We start from the raw sequence: 23,887 nt of genomic DNA on the forward strand, positions 1-23,887 counted from the left end.
TTCTTCCAACTTTATTACCACAATTTATGACAACAAAAACAAACTATTTCAATATTGCACATAATAAGAACACATGAGTATACCACCAATAAAATTTAACTACAGCGTGTCAAACATATTACTCTTTACGACAATTTTATCTCGAGAAAATATTCTTCTATGCTCCTTTTACACATGTAAACATCATTTTACAGTGTTGTTACATAATAATAAAAAAAACATACTTTTCATTGTTTTTATGCAGTTATGTAATGAAGAAAGCCAAAATCAACCACTAAACTGATATTATATAACATTTGACTGTTTTAATACAAAAAAAACCCACTCTTATCCTCAACTTTCTTCTACAATGAACACATAAACTTAGTGTATACGTAGACTTATGCAAAAGAAGAGTTTAGAGATAAATATCTGAAAAATGTGAAAAATGAAATGAAAGTGGATGCTGTTCAGCCTGCATGTATTGCAGATGCACAGGTGAGTCACTTCAGTACACTACTCTCAGGGAGCTGCATTTAATCAACAACCTGGGCCGACCTGTGTGCCGCCATCGTCCTGTCATTCACAAATGAGGATTTGTTCATGCCTTGCTGCAAAAAAAGAGATTATACCAAGTTAGCCGATATCGTGTTAGCTGTCAGTAGTAAATTGTAAATATATGTTGAGTGTAGTTAATGTGTGTTTATAGCCTAACAGCTGCCACAGTTTGGTGCTTCTGTTGTGCAAACAATGTTCAGTTTGTGAATAATCAAACCTAGCTTGTTAAATCTTTTAGCATTATCATTTTGTCTCACTCTCACAGTCTAATCCATCAACAATTCTTCCTGATTTTCACAAATACCGATGAGAGGTGGGGACTGTCGTCTACAGGTAAGATATGGACAGGACAAAGAGGACACACCCAAATCCTGACAGGTGTGAGCACGGTTAATCCTCAGCTCACCTTTTTCAGAAAGCTTTGCAGATCTTTATCAGACCAGATTTTGCAGAGTAGAAGCGCAGAAGATTTGCTGGATTTGGGGAAATATCTTTTTTAAAAAAACATAAAGGAAAAAAAGAGAGAAGAAGAAAGGAAAATAACTGTTAAAAATCAGTGTGTGCTAGTGGAAATCTAAAATACATGCAAAAGTCATCGTTATATCTTACATACATACTTACATGTTTTGGCTGAGGTCATTGAGGGATTTTATCACGTTGTTGTTTAAAAACTGCTTGCTCATCTCAGGTTCCTTCAAAATCAAGCAGCTGGCAGTCTGGCAGGCCATTGCAAGGGTGTCATCGGACTCATTTCCTCCCATGGTGCCTTCACTGAGGAGGCCCAGCAGCTCTGGCAAGGCTTTGCGACCTGCAGTAACAAGTCAAAGAAAGTACAAACACTATTCAACATAAGCAAATACAAAAAATAGCAGATGGTGATTCAGGACATTGGATTTTAAAGCAATGGCCAAGAAAATACATATTTCAATCAATATAAGACAACGTTTTCTTCAGTGTTTTCCATTTTCTTCTTTTATGCTCACAGCTAACAGACATGGAGTTAAGTGGTTCTTACCGATGGCACTGTGCAGGTTTGGGTTCTTCGTCAGGTTGCCTACCAAAGCTACAGTGTTCCTCTGCAAGTTGATTCTTTTTGACTTTAACAGGGGCGTGATAACCTGCATGCCATTCAGTTTTTGCACAACAATCTGACTCATTACACTGGAGACCTAAAAATAACCAAACACACACACACACACACACACACACACAAAACAAGATTAGCTCTTAAAATTAGAACAACCTTTCTTGCTTATTTCAGAATTTATTTGTTCAACAGTTTGGGTTTCTTGGAATATTGTAGTTTGGTTTTGTTATTCTGTTGTTATGCATTAAAGTTATTTTATATAAACAAAAAGCTTAAAATAAAGATAGACAAGCAAAGACACATAATTTGCAAAGTCGGAAGAGAGAAGCAAAGTATGTTGCGCTATGGCAGCAAGAACCTTGTCTACATGATGTGTTTATCTCATAGCAAAACTGCAACAAGATGGAGAAACTGAGTAAATACAGAAAAAGTGCACATAATGACATGCACCATGGTAAACAGTTACCATAATTCTTATGACTGTCAGCTCAACTTTACGTTGATGTGATGTTTGGAATCTGCTTTGATTCTGCAGGTATCATCATAGCATTTCAATTCAATTCAACTTTATTTATATAGCGTCAAATCACGGCAATGCCATCTCAAGACGCTTTACAGACAGGAAAAAAAACATAATGAAAGCCAATTCTTAATAGCTTATATAAGGAAACTAACAGATTGAGTTGGAGGCTCCAACCGGCTCCCATCCTGAGCAAGCACACTGGCGACAGTGGGAAGGAAAAAACTCCCTTGCAAATGTGACGTCATAGCCAAGTTCATAATAAGCCTGACACAGTGTGTCATGCAGTGCAGCTGCAAAGAGGACATCTTTTTATGTGATAAGTCATTTTACATGACAGTTTTCCACTCCACCTTGTCTGATCTTAAGGAATCTCGGTACCATGATGAAGCAGGAGGTTTTCTGCACTGTACATTCTTTCTTAGCAATCCGTTTTAAACTACTTTTGCAAACTGATCATAATATAACAACATAATCTATTATTTCTTACAATGCCTTCATGTGCAGTGAGATTCTGCAGAGTTCCACAGCAGGCCTCCTGCGTTTCTTCTCGTTGGCTCGAGCCAAGCAGAGACAGGTAACTCTGAAGGGTTTGGGAGTGGATCAACCAGCCGGCACCATTAGGCTGTGGATCCTCAATGATAGGGAAGTCAAAGTGATGCTGTATGAAAAACAAAGAAGCAGATCATTGTCAACAGTTTTATCAATGCACGCTGTGTTGTTATATTTTACTTTTACTCCATTTAAAATATTTTTTACACTCATGTCTGCAGAAAAGCCGCAAAGTTGCATGTCACGCAGAACATTGTAGAAGCATTTCAACTGTTCTTTTGGTCATTTAGTACAACTTTTTTTCCAACTAAATTCATCATGCTGCAAACCTTCTTTTTACCTTTTGCATGTGCTTCATTCTTTGTTTCATAACTGGGTGTGTCTCTTTAATGCTCAATATCTCAGTGGCAATGGTTCAACAGAAAGTAAGAGATTAAAATTCTCACCTTCAATGACTCAAAGCCCAAAGCTGCACAATGCCACTACAAGTCTCTCAAACATCAGACTATATTTAGAATAATGTGTAGAAATGTTTGTGTTTAGAGAAACTTTAACATTCTTGTACTGTTCAGTGTGTAAAAGCATCTGCATGTCCGGCTAAGCAAAGTTGTCTCTTACCTCATGTTCGGTGGTTTTGCTCTGAGAGCTGAAGCAGCCCACTGGGCTGCTGTTGCTCTGATTTTGGCTCCTGTTCACAGTTTTGGCCAAAGCTGTGATTCTGTTGAATAGAGCAGGTGCCTCTGCCTCCAGCTGGAATGTCAGATTGTGCAGGATGCACACACAGTTTTCCACAGACTGTTTCCACAAGTAGAAAACAAACAAATAAAAGAAAAATCATGACGACGTGTCAGAGGTTAATAAAATCCACTGTAAAAACTTCTGCTGTCATGCTTCTGTTAGGTTTCACTTATAGGCAAAAATGCTGCTTTTTTAAATTTTTTTTATTTTTTTTTAAAAAAACATTTTGTTTTTTTTACCTCATCATCAGGTTTTCTTTCATCCACACAGTTTTTAATGAACGTAACTAAAGAGTCGACCAAGCCTCGACATTTCCTCATCGTCTGTCTGCTGCTTTGTTTTGCACTGCTGAGGTTTCTGTTAAAATCAAAAGTCAGGATATCAGATACATGGTGGATGAATTACAATGGTACAGGATATTACTTGCAAATGAATGCAATCGAGTTAAAGCTGATAAAACAGTGAAAATATAAATACACGACTTTGCCAATATTCGAACGAACATTTTGCAGTCATTAAATCAAGTTTATGTATTTATCTGGTTGTAACAAGTAAAAAAAAAAAAAAAAAAAACACAGCCAAGATTTTCTGATGCAATTTAAAACAACTGTTTGACACTTTTTCCTCAATGCAAAATAGGGTTTATCTTATTACATGATGGAACATTTGGGAAAACAGCTGAACAATCGCAGCTCTCAGAAAGTTCTCTGGATGTCAGTCAAAAGTTTTAAATCACTCCATGTTTGTTGATGCAGCAGATAAGATACCTGTTATCAGGGTGCTTTCCTTTGTAACAATGCTTCACATTCACAGCTATAGTGTGAGAGCTCCTTGAGCTTTGGACCACTGAATTAACCCTTCTGAAGTGTCAGTACCAACTGTCTTGGAGTAATTAGTCTATAATGGATTTAAATACATTACATTTACATTGTAAACATTTCTGAAAGAAAAGACTTTTTGAAAAGAATAAACTAAGCATTGCAGCGTATTTAGAATAGTGTAGGACAATTTAAGCCATACCGTCTTAAATGAGCATGAAGTTACCACAAACCAACCCAAACACAATGGTTTGCTGTAGCTAATACACTGCAAACAAAAAGTACAAATGTCCTTAGGTGAGGATGTTTAACTGAATATACTATTACATTTGTTTGCTCAAAATGGGTGAAACTGATATACTTAACACAAAGCCTGCAAGCACTTTTACTTCATTAAACTGTAGTATCGAATAATTAATCCTGTATAGATTGCTTTAAATTTGAATTTAACAGAATCAAATGACATGCCAGTGTATTATTCAACTGGCACATACTCTTCTGACTTACAGCAATAAAAATCAGTTTCAGGCACTTTAGAAAGGACGGAGCGAAACCAAGAGCTGTGAGACTACTTCAGTCAGGTAGGCCTGCTATGATTGGATCATATTTACACCCTCCCTAACATTCATTCACCTGATGACTCATTAAGACCTTTCAACCATACTGTAAACCAACCGAGCCGGTAACTTCCTGATATTTTTTTTTCTATGGTAGAGCTGTCATTCTATTCTAACAACATTACATAATGCATATTCTGTAAATCCAGAATAACATCAGCCCAGATTTGGGCAACACTGAAACTCTTACGAGAGTATAAATCTGCTGAGAACAAAAATGAAATCTTGCGCTCAGATGGAGGTTTTTGCTTACCGAAGACATCCTGTGGTGTGAAAGAAAACGTCTGAGTCTTTGCTTGTACCATTGGTCTGGTTAGGACCTGTTGTATAAGGCACAATCACTCGCTCAACTAAGACAGGCAGAGCAATCTTCAGCAGGTCGGGCCTAAGGTCATCTGCAGAGGACAAATTCCACAAAAGCCCTGGAGAAAGACATGGAAGCAAGAGCTGCTTGATCATTATGTCAGTTAAATAATCATTCACTGCCTGTAAGGATGCTTCCAAAATACTGTTAAATGTTGTAACATCAGCTTGAACCTTTACTGGCTGTAATCAGTATTGAGCCGAATCATGGAGACTGACAGCTGTGCACCACTTTTACTTTGCACAACTCAACAGAATTACACAATAGTTCACACAACTGGCTGTCTCACTTGTTGGATGGGTTATTGTATTTGTTAGTCTGCGCATGTATCTATGAATCGAATTCCACAGGTAGCACATACCTGTGAGCTGTTTATGCAGCTCTACAGAATCTGAATCTCTGAGCTGAGCCACAGCCTCTGGGATGCCACCACAGCGATGTATCTCTTCTTTGTTTTTGTCGCTCTTAAAGGACAAGTTACGGAGGGCGGCCGAAGCTGTGTGGCTAACTTGTGAGCTGGAACTTCGAAGCAGACCCACCAGAGGAGGGATGCCATTTAGCTTTAAGACCTGTGAGAAAAAAAAGGAACACAATAATTTAGTCTGCTTTAAAAACAGGGATTTAGTTTAATCAACCCTTTAAAATATGAGGTTTGTATCATAGCATTAAGTCAGAGGTGTATAGGTCTGCTCCTCAAGGGCCACAATCATACAGATTTTCCAAGCATCCCTCCTCCAACCCAGCAGACTCAAATTAATGAGTTGTTATGCAGACCTTTATAGGCTGTTAGTCTGGTGTGCTGAAGCAGAAATACAACGAAAACACGCAGGACAGTGGCCCACGAGGACCAACTTTGCACACCCCTGCATTAAATGCTTAACTTTGAGGTTTGGCAGGTTAAGTTTTGTCAGCTGTGGCAAAAAGATTTCACATTTTAATGAATGTTATAATAAAAAATAAATTAAAATCCAACTTTTTTTCAATACTGTTTATGATCAACATTTCCTATCAAGAGCCTATCATGACATTCTCATTCCACAAGTTAGTAAATCCTGTGCTGGCTTTAAATTACAAACCAAAGCAGGAAGGACTCACAGAATGGTTCACACATACTTTCGTTCATTCAGGCTTAATGTTTAATTTTTGCTCTCTCTACACTGATTTAAGTCATTAATCTGTAGCCAATGTCATCATTTTCTGATCCTCTTCCTTTAAAACTAATGCATTTTTCATTTAAAAAAGTACATTCACCATACACATGAAGTTTTTAGCAGCAATAAAATCCAAAAGACTGTACAAGATTTACCTAACATAAGAATTAATATAAGAATACTTTTCAAAATCGGCACATCTACAGAAAAGGGGATAAAAGAAAAAATCAGTGGAGATTTGACTTTGTTTTAGTTGCAGGGAAACATAATAAATACATTTCTCCACCATTGTGTCTTCTCAAATATTTCATTCTGTCCCAAGTAAGGAGGCTAATAAGAAGACCAGCATCATGATAAGATAAGACAGTGACATAAAAAGAAGAAGACAAAGCACCTCCTCTTTAGCTTTGTCCTGAATGAACGTGTTGTGCTGAATGTAGGAAGCACCGCAGTGCTGATATTTCTCATCCTCACTGGAAAGAAACTCCACGGCCTCCTTCAGAGTGATATCAGCAACTCCACTGTGTCCATTTATCCTGCAAGAAATCAAGGGATATTTAGTTTACCTGAGATAATGTCTCATAAAAATGGTATATACATATAAGAAATTAAGAAATCAAAACAAGCCAGATAGTTTCTTCCTCACCCAGAACCTCCTTTGGTCTTGGACTTGGTCTCAGCAATGGAAGGCTTCGACTGTGTTTTCGTCGTGTCAGTTTGACTGCATGTGAACTGGTTTTTGGTTTTGATGTGACCATTTGCAACATACAGAGGCCGAGGCTGTGAGCCAGTGCTTGTTAAAAATTGGCTTGTACTCCTTTTTGTCATGTAGGCACCCTTACTGGAGAGGATTCTCTGCCGTGGGACAGACTGTTTTGGCACGGAGCGGCGCCAGGCTAGATCAGGCTCACTGCGGCTGGTGTTGATTTGGCCAACTGCCACAGAGCGAAGAGGGGCGTAGCTCCTCTCATAGACATTGGCAGAAGTTGTTGTGGTTCTTTTTGCTGTGGATCCTTTGGAGCTGTCGATGGTTAGTCGGTTAATGTTTTTCTCCAGGCCGAGCTGCAGGGCCAAAGCAAACATATTTGTAATGAGGGATGATGCAGTCTCATAGGGACTTATGAAGCAATGAAACTCGCGGGGAAGTAAATTGTGAAAGATTATTTGGATGAACTACCCTGTGGTGCAATACCTGGATGTGTTTATGGTCAAGGCTTTTAAATATGTTTGTAGGGGGAAACACTACATTATGTAGTCCTGCCAAAACAATTTCAGATCAAGATCTGAATGCATATTATAGATTTATTCCTTCAGAGGTGAGAAATGCTAAACTAATCATATTTTTTTTTTATACTATGAAGAAACTAATGAAAAAAAGGACGCCAAGCACATAACCTATTTCCTGTCCTATTGCTGCAACACTGATATCCCAGACAGCCATGAAACACTATTTATTTTGTTTTAGTGGGAGTTGAAAATAAACTCTTAGGATTTTCCCGAGAAAAGGGCCAAAAGAAAGGCTCAGAAATACAAATTTATCAATGCAAATGACAGCTGACAAAATTTTTTAATTATTTTTTTTTAATTTATTTTTTATTTATTTTTTCTGTATTTTTGAATCACCAAATTTCAAGTTGCTTTAAAATATTCTGTGAGTACATTAAGCATTTCACTGCAATAGAAATGTTAATAACAAACAACCAAACAAACATTTTTATCACTACTTTATTTATTTTCTATATAACTGTAAAGAAATATAAATGTATTTTTGTAAGGAATTAGATGGAAATAGTCTATGACCTACAGTATTCTTGTTCTTCAATGTTTGTGAAGATTTTCAATAGATAGATAGATAGATAGATAGATAGATAGATAGATAGATAGAGATTGATTGCGAGATAGATAGATTTATCCTTTCAGCAGACTGAAGCCTATAGAGTTAAAGAAATGTGTTTTTTTTTTTTGTTTTTTTTTTTTTTTCTGAAAGAAAAAAAGAAAAAAAAGAAAGTCATATGTATGTAAATAACTCACATTTGTGGAAAAGCCATTACCGAAGAAGACACCTCCATTAGATGTACTTGAGTGTGATTTTACACCATCGGTGAACACAGAGTCGTGCGAAGGGCCTGGGGAGAAATGTTAGGGATTAACATCTGCTATCTTATGTTAAGAACAGACCTCATTTACAACCAGTGATTTATTGCCTTCGACAACATAAAACCAAGGAAACTTGTTCTGAAACCTTGTAGTACGTTTGATTATATAATTTGTGCTGTAAATTAGTGTCAATAAAGAAGTCTAACCCTGAAGTTATCAGCACATCAGGCTGGGAGCAGAAAACCGAGATCTACTCTGACATCCTGAAGTCATCTGATTTATACTTTGATTTAACACTTCAAGCTTCAGCGCTGACTGGAAAGAAATCTAACTTCTGAAAATTGCAGGTGTTTGTAAAAAAAAAAAAATAAATCACTTATAACTGTATTTACTAAGATGTTATTGTTTTTCATATCGTAGAAGTTTTAAAGGACAGACCGTTGACTTCAGTCAGGATTATAAGGTCCATAAAGATCTCACTATTGCTCACCATAATGCTTTTTACTCATTCATTTTAAATATTAGATATTTAGAAAATGTTTGCTATTTTTTGCGACAACTGCTTCTTGGCATTTGCTAGAACAGCAAAAAACCGTAGTTATATGAAACCAGATTTATATATATATATATATATATATATATATATATATATATATATATATATATATATATATATATATATATAGATAGATAGATATAGATATAGATATATATACATAAATATGTATAATAAATGACAACTTTAAATGAAACAGTTGTAATAAAATTTCTCATCATTAGAGTAAATTTCTCCAGTGGGCTTAAAATGATGTCCACTTTCTCTGTAACCATTAGTCTACAAGATCATTACATGAAAACGTCCTGGTAAATCATTATGAAATGATTAACCTAAAGTTTGTTTTCCAGTAGGGAAATGCAAATGACAGTGTAAATGAATGCTTTCCATTTTCTTTTATAGCTTTCTCCACGCTAACAGGGATTCTATTACTGAACTCTGAAACAAGGTGCAACTAACTATAATGCAGACTTAAATCTAAAAAAAAATGCCTCAGTCTGATCGAGTCCTGGCCTTACTAGTTGGAGATAAAGAGGTGGATCCGCTCCTGGTGCTGCATTGTCTCGACTTCGTCCTCCTGATAGTTTGCACTTGCTCCAGGACGCGCTGCTGTCCTGATCGGTACTGGTTAACAGAAGGCAGAGCTAACGACGTGTCGTCCACATTCCCAATGGAAATGACAGACTTGAATGGATCCACGCTAGTCATTTTGTGTGTCCACAGAGCGCAACACTCTCCAAAGCGGGAATCTGAGGAGAGTCTGGACTATGTGAATACGAAGTTCACCTTGCCCTGCCCTGCACAACCAAACCGCGCCCAGTCGGGCTCAATAGACCTGCAGGACTGGAGTACTGCTGCTGCTGCTGCCGCCGCCATGAACTTTTACTTTTACTCGAAGATTTAAGTCAAGACGCGCACACCTCCACGATCACACAGGGAAAAAAAAGTTAAAAGTTACAGAAAGGCACCATACATATCCTTTGCATTAGATCAGTGTGGTTTGTGTCACTATTTCTGTAAATAAAACTGATCCAAAATGTAGGAGTGATAAAAACTTAACACACTGACTGCTAAAGTAGCTTTCGCAGGAATAATTTATTTTATGTAAGCTGCTGTCTGACATCACTTTTTACTCTGTGCTTTGTTTAGGATTTCCCTGTTGTTGAACCTAGTTTGAGCCAACATTTAGCCTCAGATAGATGGTTTATGGTCAGCTCAGTGACAGCTAAATGTCCAGGTCCTTCCACACCCCTCACCCCCACCCAAAGTGCCTGACAGATGGCATGATGTATTTGTGCTGATAACACCGTGTTTAGTTTTCCCCAGCATGCTGCTGTGCATTATACAAGCATAATTTCTATTTATGGATTCATATATCTAAGGATGCTGTTGCAAATGTCTTGTGGCAGTTCAGAAGTTACTTTTAAAACCTGTTACCAGGAGGAATTATGACTCCTGCTGGCAACCCCTGCAAACAAGCTAGACTTGTACCACCATGACTTTTAACATTTGAGATGCTAATTGATGCCCGCAGAGAGATGGGAGATATGCATGAAGAAGCAGCTGTTTGGGGTTTTTTGCAGTTTCCCTGCACAGCCTGCCCCTAGGCTGGGTTTGCAGTGATAACATCTCTTAGGTGGACAGCAGCAGACTTCAATGATACTGATCTATCTCACTGCAGAGTGATTGATTGTAACTTCTTTGTAAATGGCCTTATAATATTTCCCAGGTTGTTTCCTGCAGTGTTTTGGTTTTGCTTTAATGTAACAGTAATTTGCTGGTCGGATTAGTCAGAGGTTGTATTTACCTGATCTGTAGACCTGCAGATTTCACTCAGAAAGGGAAGAAGTACTTTTAATAAATTATGCTTCTGATCTGAATTATCATTTTAATATGAAAATGATTCATTAATCATAAGTGTGTGTATGTGTGTTTGCTTACTTGAAGTGATGCATGCATGTGTGCGTATAATGCAAGTTTTCTTTTTATCTTATAGATGGAAAGCCAATTATCTATATAGTCTTGAACCATGATGAAACAATAATGATGTCGACATGGATCTGCAGGGAAAACTATGTGACAGCATAATATCTAAGCAATATGAACATCTTGCTTTGTATTATGTTCCACCAAAGCTGATGTATCAGTGATCAGCCTATATAAACAAATAATACTAATACACTGGTTAAAAAAAATGACTAACAATTCACATTCACCTCAATGAAAATGTTTAGCTTTAGATGTATTTCAATGCCATTCAGCAAAGGACTTTTGCTTGAATATCTATCTATAAATCTTGATGTTTTTTTCAAAGTAAACTTATTTTTAAACTTGGAAAATCCTTGTTTAAAAAGTTAAATGTTGCGCTAGTTTCAAAAGGTAGCTGTATTTATGTCTATTCGACTGAGAAGGCATCTTTCGTCATGAAGTCTAAGCAAAATGTGGCGTGACCTTACTAGTATGTCTGTAGTAGCAATGCTTAATCTGTTGTCTGACACGTCTACCTGCTGTAAAATCATTTATCAGTCATGTTTGCACAGGGAAAGGGAAAAAAAATACTTCAATGCACCACACCCAAGGGCGTTCTTACCTGGGTGTACATGTGAGAGCTGGCAAGTCTGAGCTGGCAAATTTAGCCTTCTTCTTTCATTTTTAATGCCGTTGTAGAGTGTGTGTGGACTTTCTTTAGAGCTTGATTGGAGTTTACCTGTCAGATTACCAAAGATTGCACTCTAGTGGTGAAAATGTGAATTCCACTGATTTTAATTTGTCTAATCTAAACTTCCCATCAGTACACAAACCCGCCATTCTGAAACATATCATGCCTTTATTATTGCTTTCATAATCATTGCCATCACAGCTTTCAGCTGGAATAAAACTCGGGTATGTTCTGAAATTTGACATTTTTAAATTCAGAACCACCTGTTGCTTAACATGATTTAACAGCAACATAACAATGACACGATCTATAATTACACTGCTCATATAATAAAATTCATTCTGTTCATTTACACTTAAGATATATAATTTATTTTCTTCAATGATCTGATAGTTATAGGAAACTTATTCTTGTGATGAAATTAGGATCAAATTCAAAAGCAAACATTCACATTGTATTTCATAGCTTCAATATAGTAAGGAGTGTAGATTGTCTTCAGCTTGTATTTTCCAGTGGAAAAGAGCAAGTATGAGAACTGAAACAGACATTTTCAACTCTCAAATATAACTTTTTCTTAAAAAACTTCTTCATTAGGATTCTTGTCTTACAGTAAAGCTTCATTGAAACTGAAATGTAAACATGTTAACCTTCATATTATCTAAGACTTCTGCGCACAGCAGACCGCAGGACAATTTTTTCTCTGCAACACAAACATAGACTGGACCAACAATGACTGGGTTGTGGATTCTTCAAGTCACAAAGGGGAAGCATGAAAAGCAAAACAGAAAAAAAAAAAAAAAAACTGGTCCCAGTGAGACAACTGGTTGGTGGAATGCAAGTTGGACTTGATGCCAAGTAAGAGAAACTGTCACACCTATAACCTATAATCCTTATCTATTTATAGTTGTGAACTGCAGGTGCATAGAGTGACATTTAGCAATAACTAAAGTCTACATGATTATTAAAAAAAAAAAAAAAAAAAAAATAGTATAAAAATGTCAAAGCATGTGCCCTGCACTACTTTCAGAAATGTCCATTACATGTAGCTCATTTTACTGCATAAATCTAAATCTCAAAAGCATATAAACACATTCAGAGGAGGAAAATTCCTCTTAAAGCTGTTTTCTAAGACATTCCTCATGAACCCATTTAGAAATTATTCCTCTGGATCCAAGGCACTGGGCTCGTGGCCCTCTGGGGGTCTCCGGAGGGCATTGTGAGGCTGAGCCACCGGGAAGCCCCTGAGCTTCTCCTGCAGACTGCTTACAGCCAACCTCATCTGGTCTTCAGCCCCCTGGAGAGATTTCAGCTCCATTGTATAAAAGACGTACAGCAGAAAGGTGGTCAGCAGAATGGCAAAACACAGTGACGCCAGCAGGTAAAAGGAAATACGTGGGAAAGGCTGTTCTGCTCCCAGAGCCAACCAGGGCACCGCTGCAATGGCCAGCTCCAGAAAAAGCAGAGCCAAGCCCATCACTCCAGTACGTGCTGCTGTGTAGCGCATCCTCTCAGCACAGTGCAAGCCCACCTTGACTTCTGTACGGGCCTCTGTCAAAATATCCACCAGTTCCGCCAGCTTTCCTGCAGCCATGAAATACAAAAGGACAAGAAGCAAAGCATGAATATATCGTATACCATGCACTGGTTGGACCTAACTGGACAAAATCTAATTAGTCACAATGCTTCTTGTTAACAAAAGCATCCTCAAGAGAAAGTGCTAATGCTATAATTTATGTTAAAAGTACCTGCATGAGATTCCTGAGCTTTTGGCTGATCACTTCCAACCTCAGCTGGAATCCGGGACTTCAGCATTAAATGAGCAGTGAGAGCTTCGTGATCCGAGTATGGAAAAGGATGGCCGGGAACGAAGCCTTTGGTGGTGCTCATAAAATCGCAGAGGATGTCTGTTCTGGAGGAACCCTTTCATTTCAAATAGTAAATGCTCTTTATTAGTTAAACCTATAACGACCATTTAAACACTGAGGTGCATCACTATTTTCACCAACCTTAAACAGGATGTAGTCAATCCGAATTCCTTTCTCAAAGGGGGCCAGCTCCTTTTTACTGATAAAAGGGTTGTCAGCTATTAGAGTCATGCCATCCTCACATCCCTGTGACAGAGCATAAAACAGAATTACATAAGAGAAACATTAACAACATCAACATGGTTTTAAGATGACACAGCTGGATCCAGGTTTGCACAATCTGCAGCAGACTGTCACACTATAGTTAAGTTAAACAGAACTTTTCTTTTAGCGTTAAAACCAGTTAAAGTGCTTGCACACCCATCTCATGTGTTTTCTACTGGTAATGTGTTTCAAAAAGCTGAAAAATGTAAAATGAGTTAAGAGTTAAGGCAAAAAAGAGGGCTAAAACTACAAGCCTAAGTCATGAGTAAAACAATCATTTAAAATATAAAGAAAGCTCTTTTATTAGCACTTGTTGTGGGACTTTCTTGTCCTTACGTACGTCAAACTGAGCAGTTTCTAAATAGGAATCTCGCAGTCCAGTGTAAGACATGAGCAGTCTGTTGCCGAGGTCCTGAGGGTGCATGTTGAGATCACCACCAAGAATAATCAAATCTGCTCCGGCAGAAGTGTGACTAACAGAAAACAGAAAAATCGTTATTCGCTAGTGATGCAATTTGTCATCAAGATGAAACGTTGTTGCAATTTTTAAGTGGTGTCTATTGTGCCAATGTAACCTTGCAGGAAAAATTTCTGTAGCTCTTTTAGCCAGCAGGTGTAGGTCATCAGTCCAGAAATATGCAAAATCCCCACAGTGTAAACAGAGTTTATGGAGGTGAATGCTGAATATACAAACAAAGGCACTACCGGACGAACTGCTGCAGCTCCCAGGCCTGGACTACTCTGTGAGGTAGATATGAATCCTTCTCCCTGGAATATTCTGCATGCAGCTATCATCAAAACATAGGAATGAAATCACAAAGAGATAGATAAAGTTATAAACATCAACGTAATACACTAACAGGCCTGAGAATGGATTTTTAGAGGACTTACATGAGTGATATAAATGTTTGCCATCAGGTTGTTGATGTTTAAAACAGCCATGCCAACAGCTTTACCCCCAAACCAGTCCCCATGGTGAGCCTAAATGTCAGGGGAAGAGCAGTAGACAGTAAAAGATGCAGTCAATTAAATGCTTTTATCAAATGAAGAGGTCTTTTTTTTTTTTTTTAATCACTTTTTTAGTTTAAACTTTCAGATCGAGACAGATAAAAGTCGTGGTCACTGAACTAATTTTGCATCCAAACCAGTTTTTGTAACTGGTTAGTTTCCTGTACATAAAAAAAACAAAAAACAATCGTTTGTGCACAAATTACTCAACTGCAAGAAACTATTCATAATGTGTGCTCCCAACCAGCAATGTTAGATTAGATAACTGAAATGAAAGAATAACATCCTTTACAACTTCACCATATGCCACAAAAATGCACCTCACACATTAATCCATATGTGAAAAGATCTTGGAAATACATTCAGGAAACAGGACATTTAGCATAAAGTCATATTTTTACATCAGCTTTATTAAATGAGTGATTAGTCGGTCAGTGTGTAAACGAATAGCTGCTTTTGTAAATGTGTATGTTGATGAGAAAATGATTACATGTCTGTATTGTTTCTTTTCCCAGTGATTCTGTAGTACTGGAAATTCTTTTTTTTTTGTCTTGTCCAGCATTCAGGCAAGCAGAATGATCGTCTGGATGCTGTGTTCTGCTGAGCAAATTTACTTTGCCAAGGGGAGGCTTTATAGATATAATGATCCCCTTGTCTTTCTGAATTTTTATTTTATTTCTATATTTATTTTGCGTTATTGTTTGCATTGTAAAGTTTGTACAGCCAGACCGGACTGAAGAGAACAGAAGAAAGACAGAAAGAGAAAGAAGAGAAAACTGCAAATACTACTGCAAATTCTGCTTAAATGTAATTAACTGGGAGCATGAATGTTAGGAAAGTTCAATCAAATTTGGCTGATCTGAGGGATTAAGTGCTTATTCTCCACTGACCCAAAAATCTTATGCAAACTTACCATGTAAGGATAACCATTCAGTGAATAGCGGTAAAGAAATGTGTCATGGATTCTGTGTTTAGTAAAAATGGCCAGTCCACTGCCGATCACGCCGCTGCAAAATGAGGGGCCAAAGAAAGAGAGAAACAGAAGCCATGTGGTTATTTTAAGTCATTTGTTGGTGTAATGAAATCCCACGAGGAGATTAGACGAGTAAGACATCTGACTTAACAGAGACTCGGTATGGAGGTCAAGAAGGAATTAAGCAATAATGTTAAACACTTGATGAAGCTTTTGGCCTCAGTTACATTTTGCAGGCAGATCAATTTCTTACAAAGATGTTTTTCTGACATGAGGATGGTGTTGGCCTTTTGAAGATATTACAGCTGACTCATGCAGACTTTATGATTAAAAGACATTCAGGGTTTAGAAGTTGAGAGTTTTCCAGCAAAGCTTGATGTGATAAGCAATATGTTACCTTTTGAAGTAATGAGAGTGAGGATGACAACCGGCTAGTTTCTTTTTCAAGTAGAGATAGTCCTTCTCACTCCACACCTAAAACAAATTATTAACGTGTTCATTAAAGGCACAACATGCAACAAAATTGGATGATTACGACTGTTCGTGTAAACGTGGTTTGTGACATTTGACAACTGTTATCAGCAGAACATGACCAAACATAACTAAAAGCAAGAGCTGATAAAAGTCAATCTGATAGCCAACTTTATGACCTTGTAATGCAGCTTCCACCAACCTCTTGCAGTAAAACAACATCATGTTCTTCCTTGCACAACATTTCTCCAAGCATGCGATAGCGCTGAGGACAGTGTTTACTTAGAAAGCGGATCCCCCTGCGAAACATAACAGAAGAAAGACAAGAGTATGATTTTTTGTGTTGCATGTAAAATACTCAAAATCTTGAGAAAAAGAAAAAAAAAAACACTGACCAGCAGTTCAGAGAAAAGACTTTCACACTGACATGGTCTGCGTTAGCCATGATGGCAGCTCAGTGGATCAGCAACAGAGATGTTGGAGTTTCAGATCAAGAATGTCTGATCAGGTGAGGTAGGCGCCTGTGGCAGACCCTGATGTGTCACATAAAAATAACTGTTACATGTTGATGTCTGACATCCATTTATGTTGTCATTATGGGGCATGTTCAAGTTAAAGAAAAAAAAACAACTATCGACTGCTGTATATACAGCAAGTAAAATGGGAAACATGTGAAAGAAACACACACATCTCAGGTATATGAAGCTGGGTGCTGGAGAAAACGCAGGAAAACACTGAAAACTGCACAATAAGCACCAGAATTGCAAGTTTTGCAGGTTGTAGCTTTAGTTTTGGTTCTGAGTTTTGGTTCTCAAAATTAGTTTTAACCACTGACCTGTTGCCAAATTTTAAGCACTTTTAAGCATCACAAGCAGTAGACTGTAAATTGTGTTGAGACTTTATGATATATTTACACAGTTGGCAGCAAGGCTAGTCAAACCCCACTGCATTGAAATCCGAATACAATAGAGGTTGAATAATTTAGCTGATAACAGCATGTAGCAATTACATAAGTATTGTGGCTCATCTGTCATGTGTAATGCTCATGACAAATTCATGTGTGTTTTAAATATCTTTTACAGCTGACCCAGCAGGCCTCACTGTGTCATGCGACTTTAGTGGATTGTTTTTTTAGTGTGTGTTGAATCCTCTCTCCTGGGTGTGAAACATGTCAGCCTCATATATACTGCTGACATGGCTTTGCTCCGTATGAGAGAAAAAGGGGAAACAGCAATACACTGAAAATAATCAAAGGGTCAAAAGTAACAGTGCTTTTGGATAGATAAAGCACATTTCAGTGTGCAAATATAATGAAAATGGCATAAAAAAATAAATGAATAAAATCAAATCAAATCATTATTTGCTTTTTACAGGATTATGTTGAAGGGATTAAATGTATGTATCAGACCTCAACCACATGTTGCATTTAGTGTGTGTGCACCACATGCAACATGTGGTTGAGGTCTGATAAATCATTCACTAAACTAAAAAGATAATGACGTTTATACAGTACCAGTCAAAAGTTTAGACACAATTCTCTATTAAATTCAATTGGACAGTGTGTCCAAACTTTTGACTGGGACCGTATTTAAGAATATAAGGGCACTTTATGTGACTTGAATATACTGAAAATACCATGATTTTGTCTTATTAATTTAGGTGATTTTTCACAATGCTCTATATAAAACTCTATATAATACCAGGTAACCATATTACTGCAAAAAAGTAACTATTTTCATTTAGGAAAACATACGTTATTTTGACTAATGCAAAACAAACACTAAAACAAATAAGATTTATATCGGTACATTTGTATTGTCACAGGATATACGTGTATGTAATCTTGCATAAATCATATTGTAGCACTGCAGATGGAAATATCCAACAAAACAAACGCCACAGTTACGACCATAGACTGTATATACTCTATATACAGTCTATGGTTACGACGAACGTATTATTTAGTCCTAACGTGGGCATATAATTTGAATGGTTACTGAATTCGATGCAACACCGGTAGCTACGGCAAGCGATGAGGGCTGCTTAGGTACATTTGCGTTAATATTTGGTACAACAAATTAAGTTTTGGGTAACATATCAGTCTCAGTTGCGTTCAGCAGCCCCTTCAATCCGCAGTAGAAATTTTGATGAAACCGATAAATGTCTTCATCATTTGTAGTGGTAAACGTATTATTTGAAACGTTAATCACTGAAAGCTAACTTCAGATCAATGCAAACAATTGAACCCATGAAACTAGCCTGTAGCATTGAAGCTTGTCTCAGGTTCCCATTAACCTGGTTACCAGTAAATTCGTCATATTAACTCACCGCACAAGCTTCTGGATGTCGCCTGGAGTTAATGGCACAGTCGATGTGCTGACGTAGGAACACTGTGAGAATTTTGCGTGTCTGTTGTAATTTAGCTTAGACCCAAAATACTTCCTGTTAGCCTGCTCGCTCACAGCGGATGTATCCCTGGTGAATAATAGTCTAGAAAACACACAGCTGTTTGTTCAGCATCTCAGGTGGCCTACACTGATACAGCAGCATTCCGACGTTTCCATCGCCGGTGTCTTGCACACTGACGCAACGTCCGCTGGTATAAAAATAATTGAATTGGCCTCCGGCTATGTTTTTACTCAAGAAAGAAAGAAATACGACATGAATTTTGACTTCACACATCAAATACCTATAAATTATGTTAGAATGAATGGATGTTTGATTACTAAAAGTCTGCTTAAGTTAAGTTCAATAGTACTTCTTAATGCTGTTTTATTTTACTTCCGGAACGGAACTTCCGAAATCGCAAGTTTTTCTGGGAGATGGTGTTTTTTATTTAATGCCTCACTGGGTTAAACTTTCAACCTTTATTTTAATCGCCATTTAATGTCCAACCTCAACTACAACACAATGGAAACTAACATAAACATTTAGGAAGAAGTAAAACAACGTTTATAAAATAATAATAAAAAACTAAATTACTCAAAACATTTTAAAATCCAAATTTCCTTTTAAAAAGTGTTCTAAGTGTTTCTCCATTTACATAAATTGTAAAAAAATATTCAAGAATTTTGAGAATAAAGCGGTTTGTTCACATTCATTCACACTCACACAATGTAAAACTGAACTTTTTCAAATAAGAACTTTTGTTTGACTTGTAGTGCAGATTAGACAGTTCATATGCTGGAATACAGAATATGTTTATTCATTTATTTTCTCAATTGCTCAGTCCAACGAAGGGTAGTGGGGAGCTGTAACATATCCCTGCGGTCACCACAGAGAATAATTGCACAGTTGAACTGGGGCATGTTTTATGCTGGATGCCCTTCCTGACACAACCCTCTGCATTTATCCAGGCTTGGGACTCACCCTGAGGCAACAATCATATCCCTCTTGGGGCTGCAGCAGTGTAGGGGAGCAGGATTCAACAGCAGATTGTCAGGTCACAAGACAAGCGGCCCTGCATCAACATCTCTTATTGTTAATATTAATGAAAATTAAGGGTAACTCATGTATTTTTGTTGTTTGAATGAAAAGAATCAATGTAGTCACAACAAATTAACAAACATGTTTAATGAGTTTCCTGGGGAAAATGGCCCCAAAGGCACCATGCGTCATGTGAGATACATTTGTTGATTACATAGTCCAACCTCTACCTTTAAGTATAAAATTGCAATGCACAATGGCAACAAAGACAATAGTAAACCACCTTAACCCCTCCCACCCCCACCCAAAAAAAAAAAAAAAAAAAAAAACAACTGCCCACACCATTCAGAATATGATACATTAGATATATCATTATTAATTATCAATACCAGTATTATCACACACATTATTTTCAGTGAAGCATATGGCAAACACTGAATGTCAAAAGACAACAGAATCAAAACATTAATCTTGATATTGGCAGAAAATGTCTGTAAAAAAAAAAGTTAAACCAAGACCTGCAAGAGAAGGAGTGTTACTGTGCCTAGCTTGTGAAATACGAAGCTCATAGCCAGGTGCAATTATACCACCAATACGCCTTAAATTTGCATTAAATTCATAGCAAATTTGTCCAGTGAACCACACAGAGCAGCAGGACCTGTGGGTTGACAGTGAATTCTGTCTCTAATACAAGTACTGCAATACTTTTAGCATCTCCATTTCAATGGAAAATTATCAACACATCTTAAGGAGTCCACCCTGCCCTCCCACCGTTTCTCTTCCAACCCTATAAATAACAATCAATGGTCACACTCCACAGAGACAATGGCTCTCATTCAAGACAATTATTTAAACCAATTTCAAAATCACTTTCCAAAAAATTGTCTTAAATATAAAACTGAACTTTTATTCATGAATGCAGCTTCTCCATGTTACAGGGAGATGAGTGAAGTAAACAAAACAACTTCACAGCATACAATCTCTTTTTGAAACAAAAGAAACAGTGATTAACTTCTCTGCTCTTTCACCATGGTCTCTGTGCTGAGTAACTTAATCACAAGTATGAACAAAAGCCCTCCCCCCACCCCCCCCCACCCTCAAAATGCTCCTATGTAACACATATTCCTTTAGTATCCACTGACTCACAGTACAGAAAGAACTCATTTTATTTAATTAAGCTACATACCTCAAGGCAGAAAATAAGCACTGCTGTTGCTGATATCCCCCCCCTCCCACTCCCGCCCTGTCTTTATCTTTGTAAGTGCATCCAAGCACATGTCTTCAGAGAGAAATAAAAATAGGTCTCATATCCTGGCTTCATGTCGGGATAGCTACGGTACAAGACATCCCTAGTGTCAAAAGTCAGCTACAGATAGATGCTTGTAAGACCTGATTTTTAAAAAAAATTGTGTAATAAAATAAAAACACAAGAAGAGTCTTAATAACACAGCAATACAATTAACCTTCCCCTTGTACATTTGGACTGTAAAACTTTGGATGATTTTTTTTTTCCTTTTTTTATTCCTTTCTTTTTTCTTCTATTTTTTGTAAAACAGGCTACATGAAAAGTTATCCCATTCCTTTGTGTGCTTGAAGGCAAATACTGCCTCCATAGATGTTAATGTAAGCTCTTTTCCAATATTTTTTTTTAACAAAACACACTTGTTGGACTATTTTCTGTTCATTTAAAAACAAGAGGTAGTAAAAAAAAAAAAAAAAAAAGAAAAAGAAAACAGGAAACAGGGTAATCCAAAGTGGCAGGTAATGATATAACCTTTGGTGAAAAGGCACTTGCTTTCCTAATAAACCTTTACAAATTCCTTCCAGTTCCCCTCCTCCTGTGGTCCTACTCTTTCCACTTCTCACTCCATTATACTCTTCTCTTACAGCATAGAGCAGATTTCTCAGTAACAGTAAGAATCTTTTCAAGCTGATATACGTTCTCGTCCCCTCTGCAAAACTTTGCAAGTTCCATCAATAACATTAAAAAAAAGTCACCCACTTCATCTTAATCATGTTTAAACACATGGAAAATAGCTGGTAGTCCACAGTTCTTTAAAATTCGTTGCATGTTGGCACATCAACACCTTGTTTTTCTCCGTTCTTTAAAGCATAAAATGTGTTCAAGTTAGTTCGTGTTTTTTTTTTGCATATTTTTCCTTTTTATTCTTGTAGTTTTTCCTGGATGGTTGAGGTGGTCAAAGAGAGATTGTGTCACGCTTTTTTCTGGCTCTTCCAGAACATTCCTGACGAGCTGTTAGTCTTTAACTAGTCTGTAGACATGATACTGAGCTCCGTGCTCACTATTGGAAACCTCAAAAACAAATGCTATACAGAGCAGGGTCTCCTGGGTGTCGCGGTTTGTCACCACCTGAGGAGAAAGGAGAGAGTTGATACAGTTAGGACAGCAGAGAACATTATCATGTTCATGCTTAGTAATGATGGATGAGAACAAAAGGAAAACATCTAGTTGGGCTCAGTCTTAAGCTTACATGCAGTGTTAATTTACTCATTAAAGAATTGTACAGTTATTACTTGATCACTGAGTAACAACTTCTACATGTCTTTTAATTGAAATTACATTGATATTTTTTATCATGTTTTATAGGGACATAGTGTATGGGATTTTATGGGTGTGGTATTACCTGTGCTTGTGTGTGTGTGTGTGTGTCGGGCACAAGTAAATAGGCTGGGGTAGTCAGAGGTGGAGATTAGTTACTATTAAATTTATATCTCTTTCTTTCTATGTGGCCATTTTTCTGGTCCTCTGAATTTTGTTGTGGCCAGTGTAGTGACAAATAAAGGAGTCTGATTTTTAACATGTTCGTCTGTCTTACTTGCTACTGTAGAAAAACTTACAGTACACAAATGCCTAAAATCAAAGTTTGCTTCTATGAATAACTGAGTCAAAGATTACTTTATTGTCAGCTGATATCAAGTTAAAGTAAACACTATTTTGATATGCATCTTTAGGTGGCCTACATTATAAGTTAGTTCCATTCTTTCCGGTGACTAAAAAAAGCTTGTAAACATTTTAAAATCAAACTACAGTCTTGGAGTTCTTGTTTGTGAATTTTTTGCCAATTTTTCTTTAAAACAAAATTCTTGTAAGACTCTTGGTCATCTTGTATTTGCTGTTGTTGAGATATACAAACAGATTTTCAGTTTTATATATGTTCATCCAAACCTTCCGTATGTGTCTCTTGAAGATATACAAAGTGGAATTTGAGTCACATGTATGAACATTTTTGAGGATGATTGCGGTGGGGTAAACTATGTAAGGGACATTTTAGAACCCGCAGAGTTGAGGACTTCTGGTTGCACAGCTGTCAGTAGCACCAAATAGTCTGGTTATATAATTAAATGATAGGAGGACAGGGAGCTAATCAATATCTTAGACACACAGCATGACAGTTGAGCAAGGATTAAATATTTACCTCAAATTTTAATATAAATATTTTGGGGGTATATATCCAGGCAGAATGCAGTGTAGCCTTGTTTGTGGTTTAATCAAGCTCATTTATAGCTTTAATTGTAGAAAAATAGAAGGAAGTTTTTATTTGTATTTCATGAATAACATCACCGCCCAGTCCGAGAAGACAAATGAACTTTTCCTAAAAAAGTCTGAACATTTATTTTGAAATGACTGTACGTTACCTGTAAGATTGTGAAGTTTTCAAGAACGCTGTTCATCATGTATTTTTCAGGCAAGTGTTTCAGTTTGTGGATAAAGTTGATCATGTACTCGCACATCGGAGAGCGGTGGATCCTGTAAACACACTTTCCTCCCTCCAGGCGGGCGTACTCTGTCTGCAACAAATAAAGGACAACGAAAAACATGTGACTATGGGCTGAACATGAAGATAAGTTTAAGAAAGGACAAAGTTAGCAGGCATCCTTACCTCGACTTTCTCGACAACCTGCTTGCCAAATGAGCAGACTTTGGTTGACACAGTGATCGTCATGTTCTCTGTGCTGCTGTACTGACTGCTGACACCGTAGAATGAACCTGGGCCATCTGGCATCCCGCTGCTATTCAGGTCAGCCTGCCGGATTCAATGTAAGATAAGAACAATAACAGGAAGAGAAGCATACCAAAAAGATGTGAAATGCATGGGGCACAATTTTCCAATCCAACATGGAAGCAGTTTGTATGAGGTGTATAACTACAAAATAAACAGTAA

General features: G+C 37.3%; 3 protein-coding genes across 6 annotated transcripts in view; all 3 read right to left on the reverse strand.

Annotated features, from left to right (window-relative positions):
• Window positions 1-515: 515 nt before the first annotated feature.
• pkp1b (plakophilin 1b) lies at window positions 516-9,745 on the reverse strand (the record flags this gene model as incomplete). Its single annotated transcript, XM_079242035.1, has 13 exons — window positions 516-590; window positions 944-1,028; window positions 1,159-1,345; window positions 1,553-1,706; window positions 2,635-2,805; window positions 3,315-3,491; window positions 3,674-3,791; window positions 5,123-5,291; window positions 5,595-5,802; window positions 6,779-6,920; window positions 7,031-7,446; window positions 8,416-8,510; window positions 9,556-9,745. The coding sequence occupies 13 exons, from the start codon at window positions 9,743-9,745 to the stop codon at window positions 516-518; spliced, it is 2,187 nt and encodes a 728-aa protein (XP_079098161.1).
• A 2,918-nt stretch (window positions 9,746-12,663) lies between these two features.
• LOC306756717 (sphingomyelin phosphodiesterase 2-like) lies at window positions 12,664-18,833 on the reverse strand. Its single transcript, XM_079241551.1, has 11 exons — window positions 18,606-18,833; window positions 16,673-16,810; window positions 16,480-16,576; window positions 16,204-16,280; window positions 15,747-15,840; window positions 14,717-14,806; window positions 14,531-14,613; window positions 14,166-14,298; window positions 13,703-13,807; window positions 13,442-13,616; window positions 12,664-13,277 (listed from the first exon to the last, which is right to left on the reverse strand). Exons 2-11 carry the CDS (start codon window positions 16,720-16,722, stop codon window positions 12,853-12,855), a joined length of 1,329 nt encoding a protein of 442 aa, XP_079097677.1. The 5' UTR covers window positions 16,723-16,810; window positions 18,606-18,833; the 3' UTR covers window positions 12,664-12,852.
• A 2,576-nt stretch (window positions 18,834-21,409) lies between these two features.
• Window positions 21,410-23,887, reverse strand: part of tead3b (TEA domain family member 3 b) — a 30,496-nt gene continuing 28,018 nt past the window's right edge. For all 4 annotated transcript variants that reach the window (XM_079241565.1, XM_079241563.1, XM_079241564.1 and 1 more), the window contains 3 exons: window positions 23,606-23,749; window positions 23,361-23,513; window positions 21,410-22,074 (listed from right to left, as the gene is read on the reverse strand). In XM_079241565.1, the coding sequence (XP_079097691.1) occupies window positions 21,961-22,074; window positions 23,361-23,513; window positions 23,606-23,749 (411 nt within the window). In that variant the 3' untranslated portion in view covers window positions 21,410-21,960. The remainder of the gene's footprint in view (window positions 22,075-23,360; window positions 23,514-23,605; window positions 23,750-23,887) is intronic.

The sequence above is a fragment of the Telmatherina bonti genome, assembly GCF_933228915.1.
Source record: "Telmatherina bonti genome assembly, chromosome: 6".
NCBI classification, from domain to species: Eukaryota; Metazoa; Chordata; class Actinopteri; order Atheriniformes; family Telmatherinidae; genus Telmatherina; species Telmatherina bonti.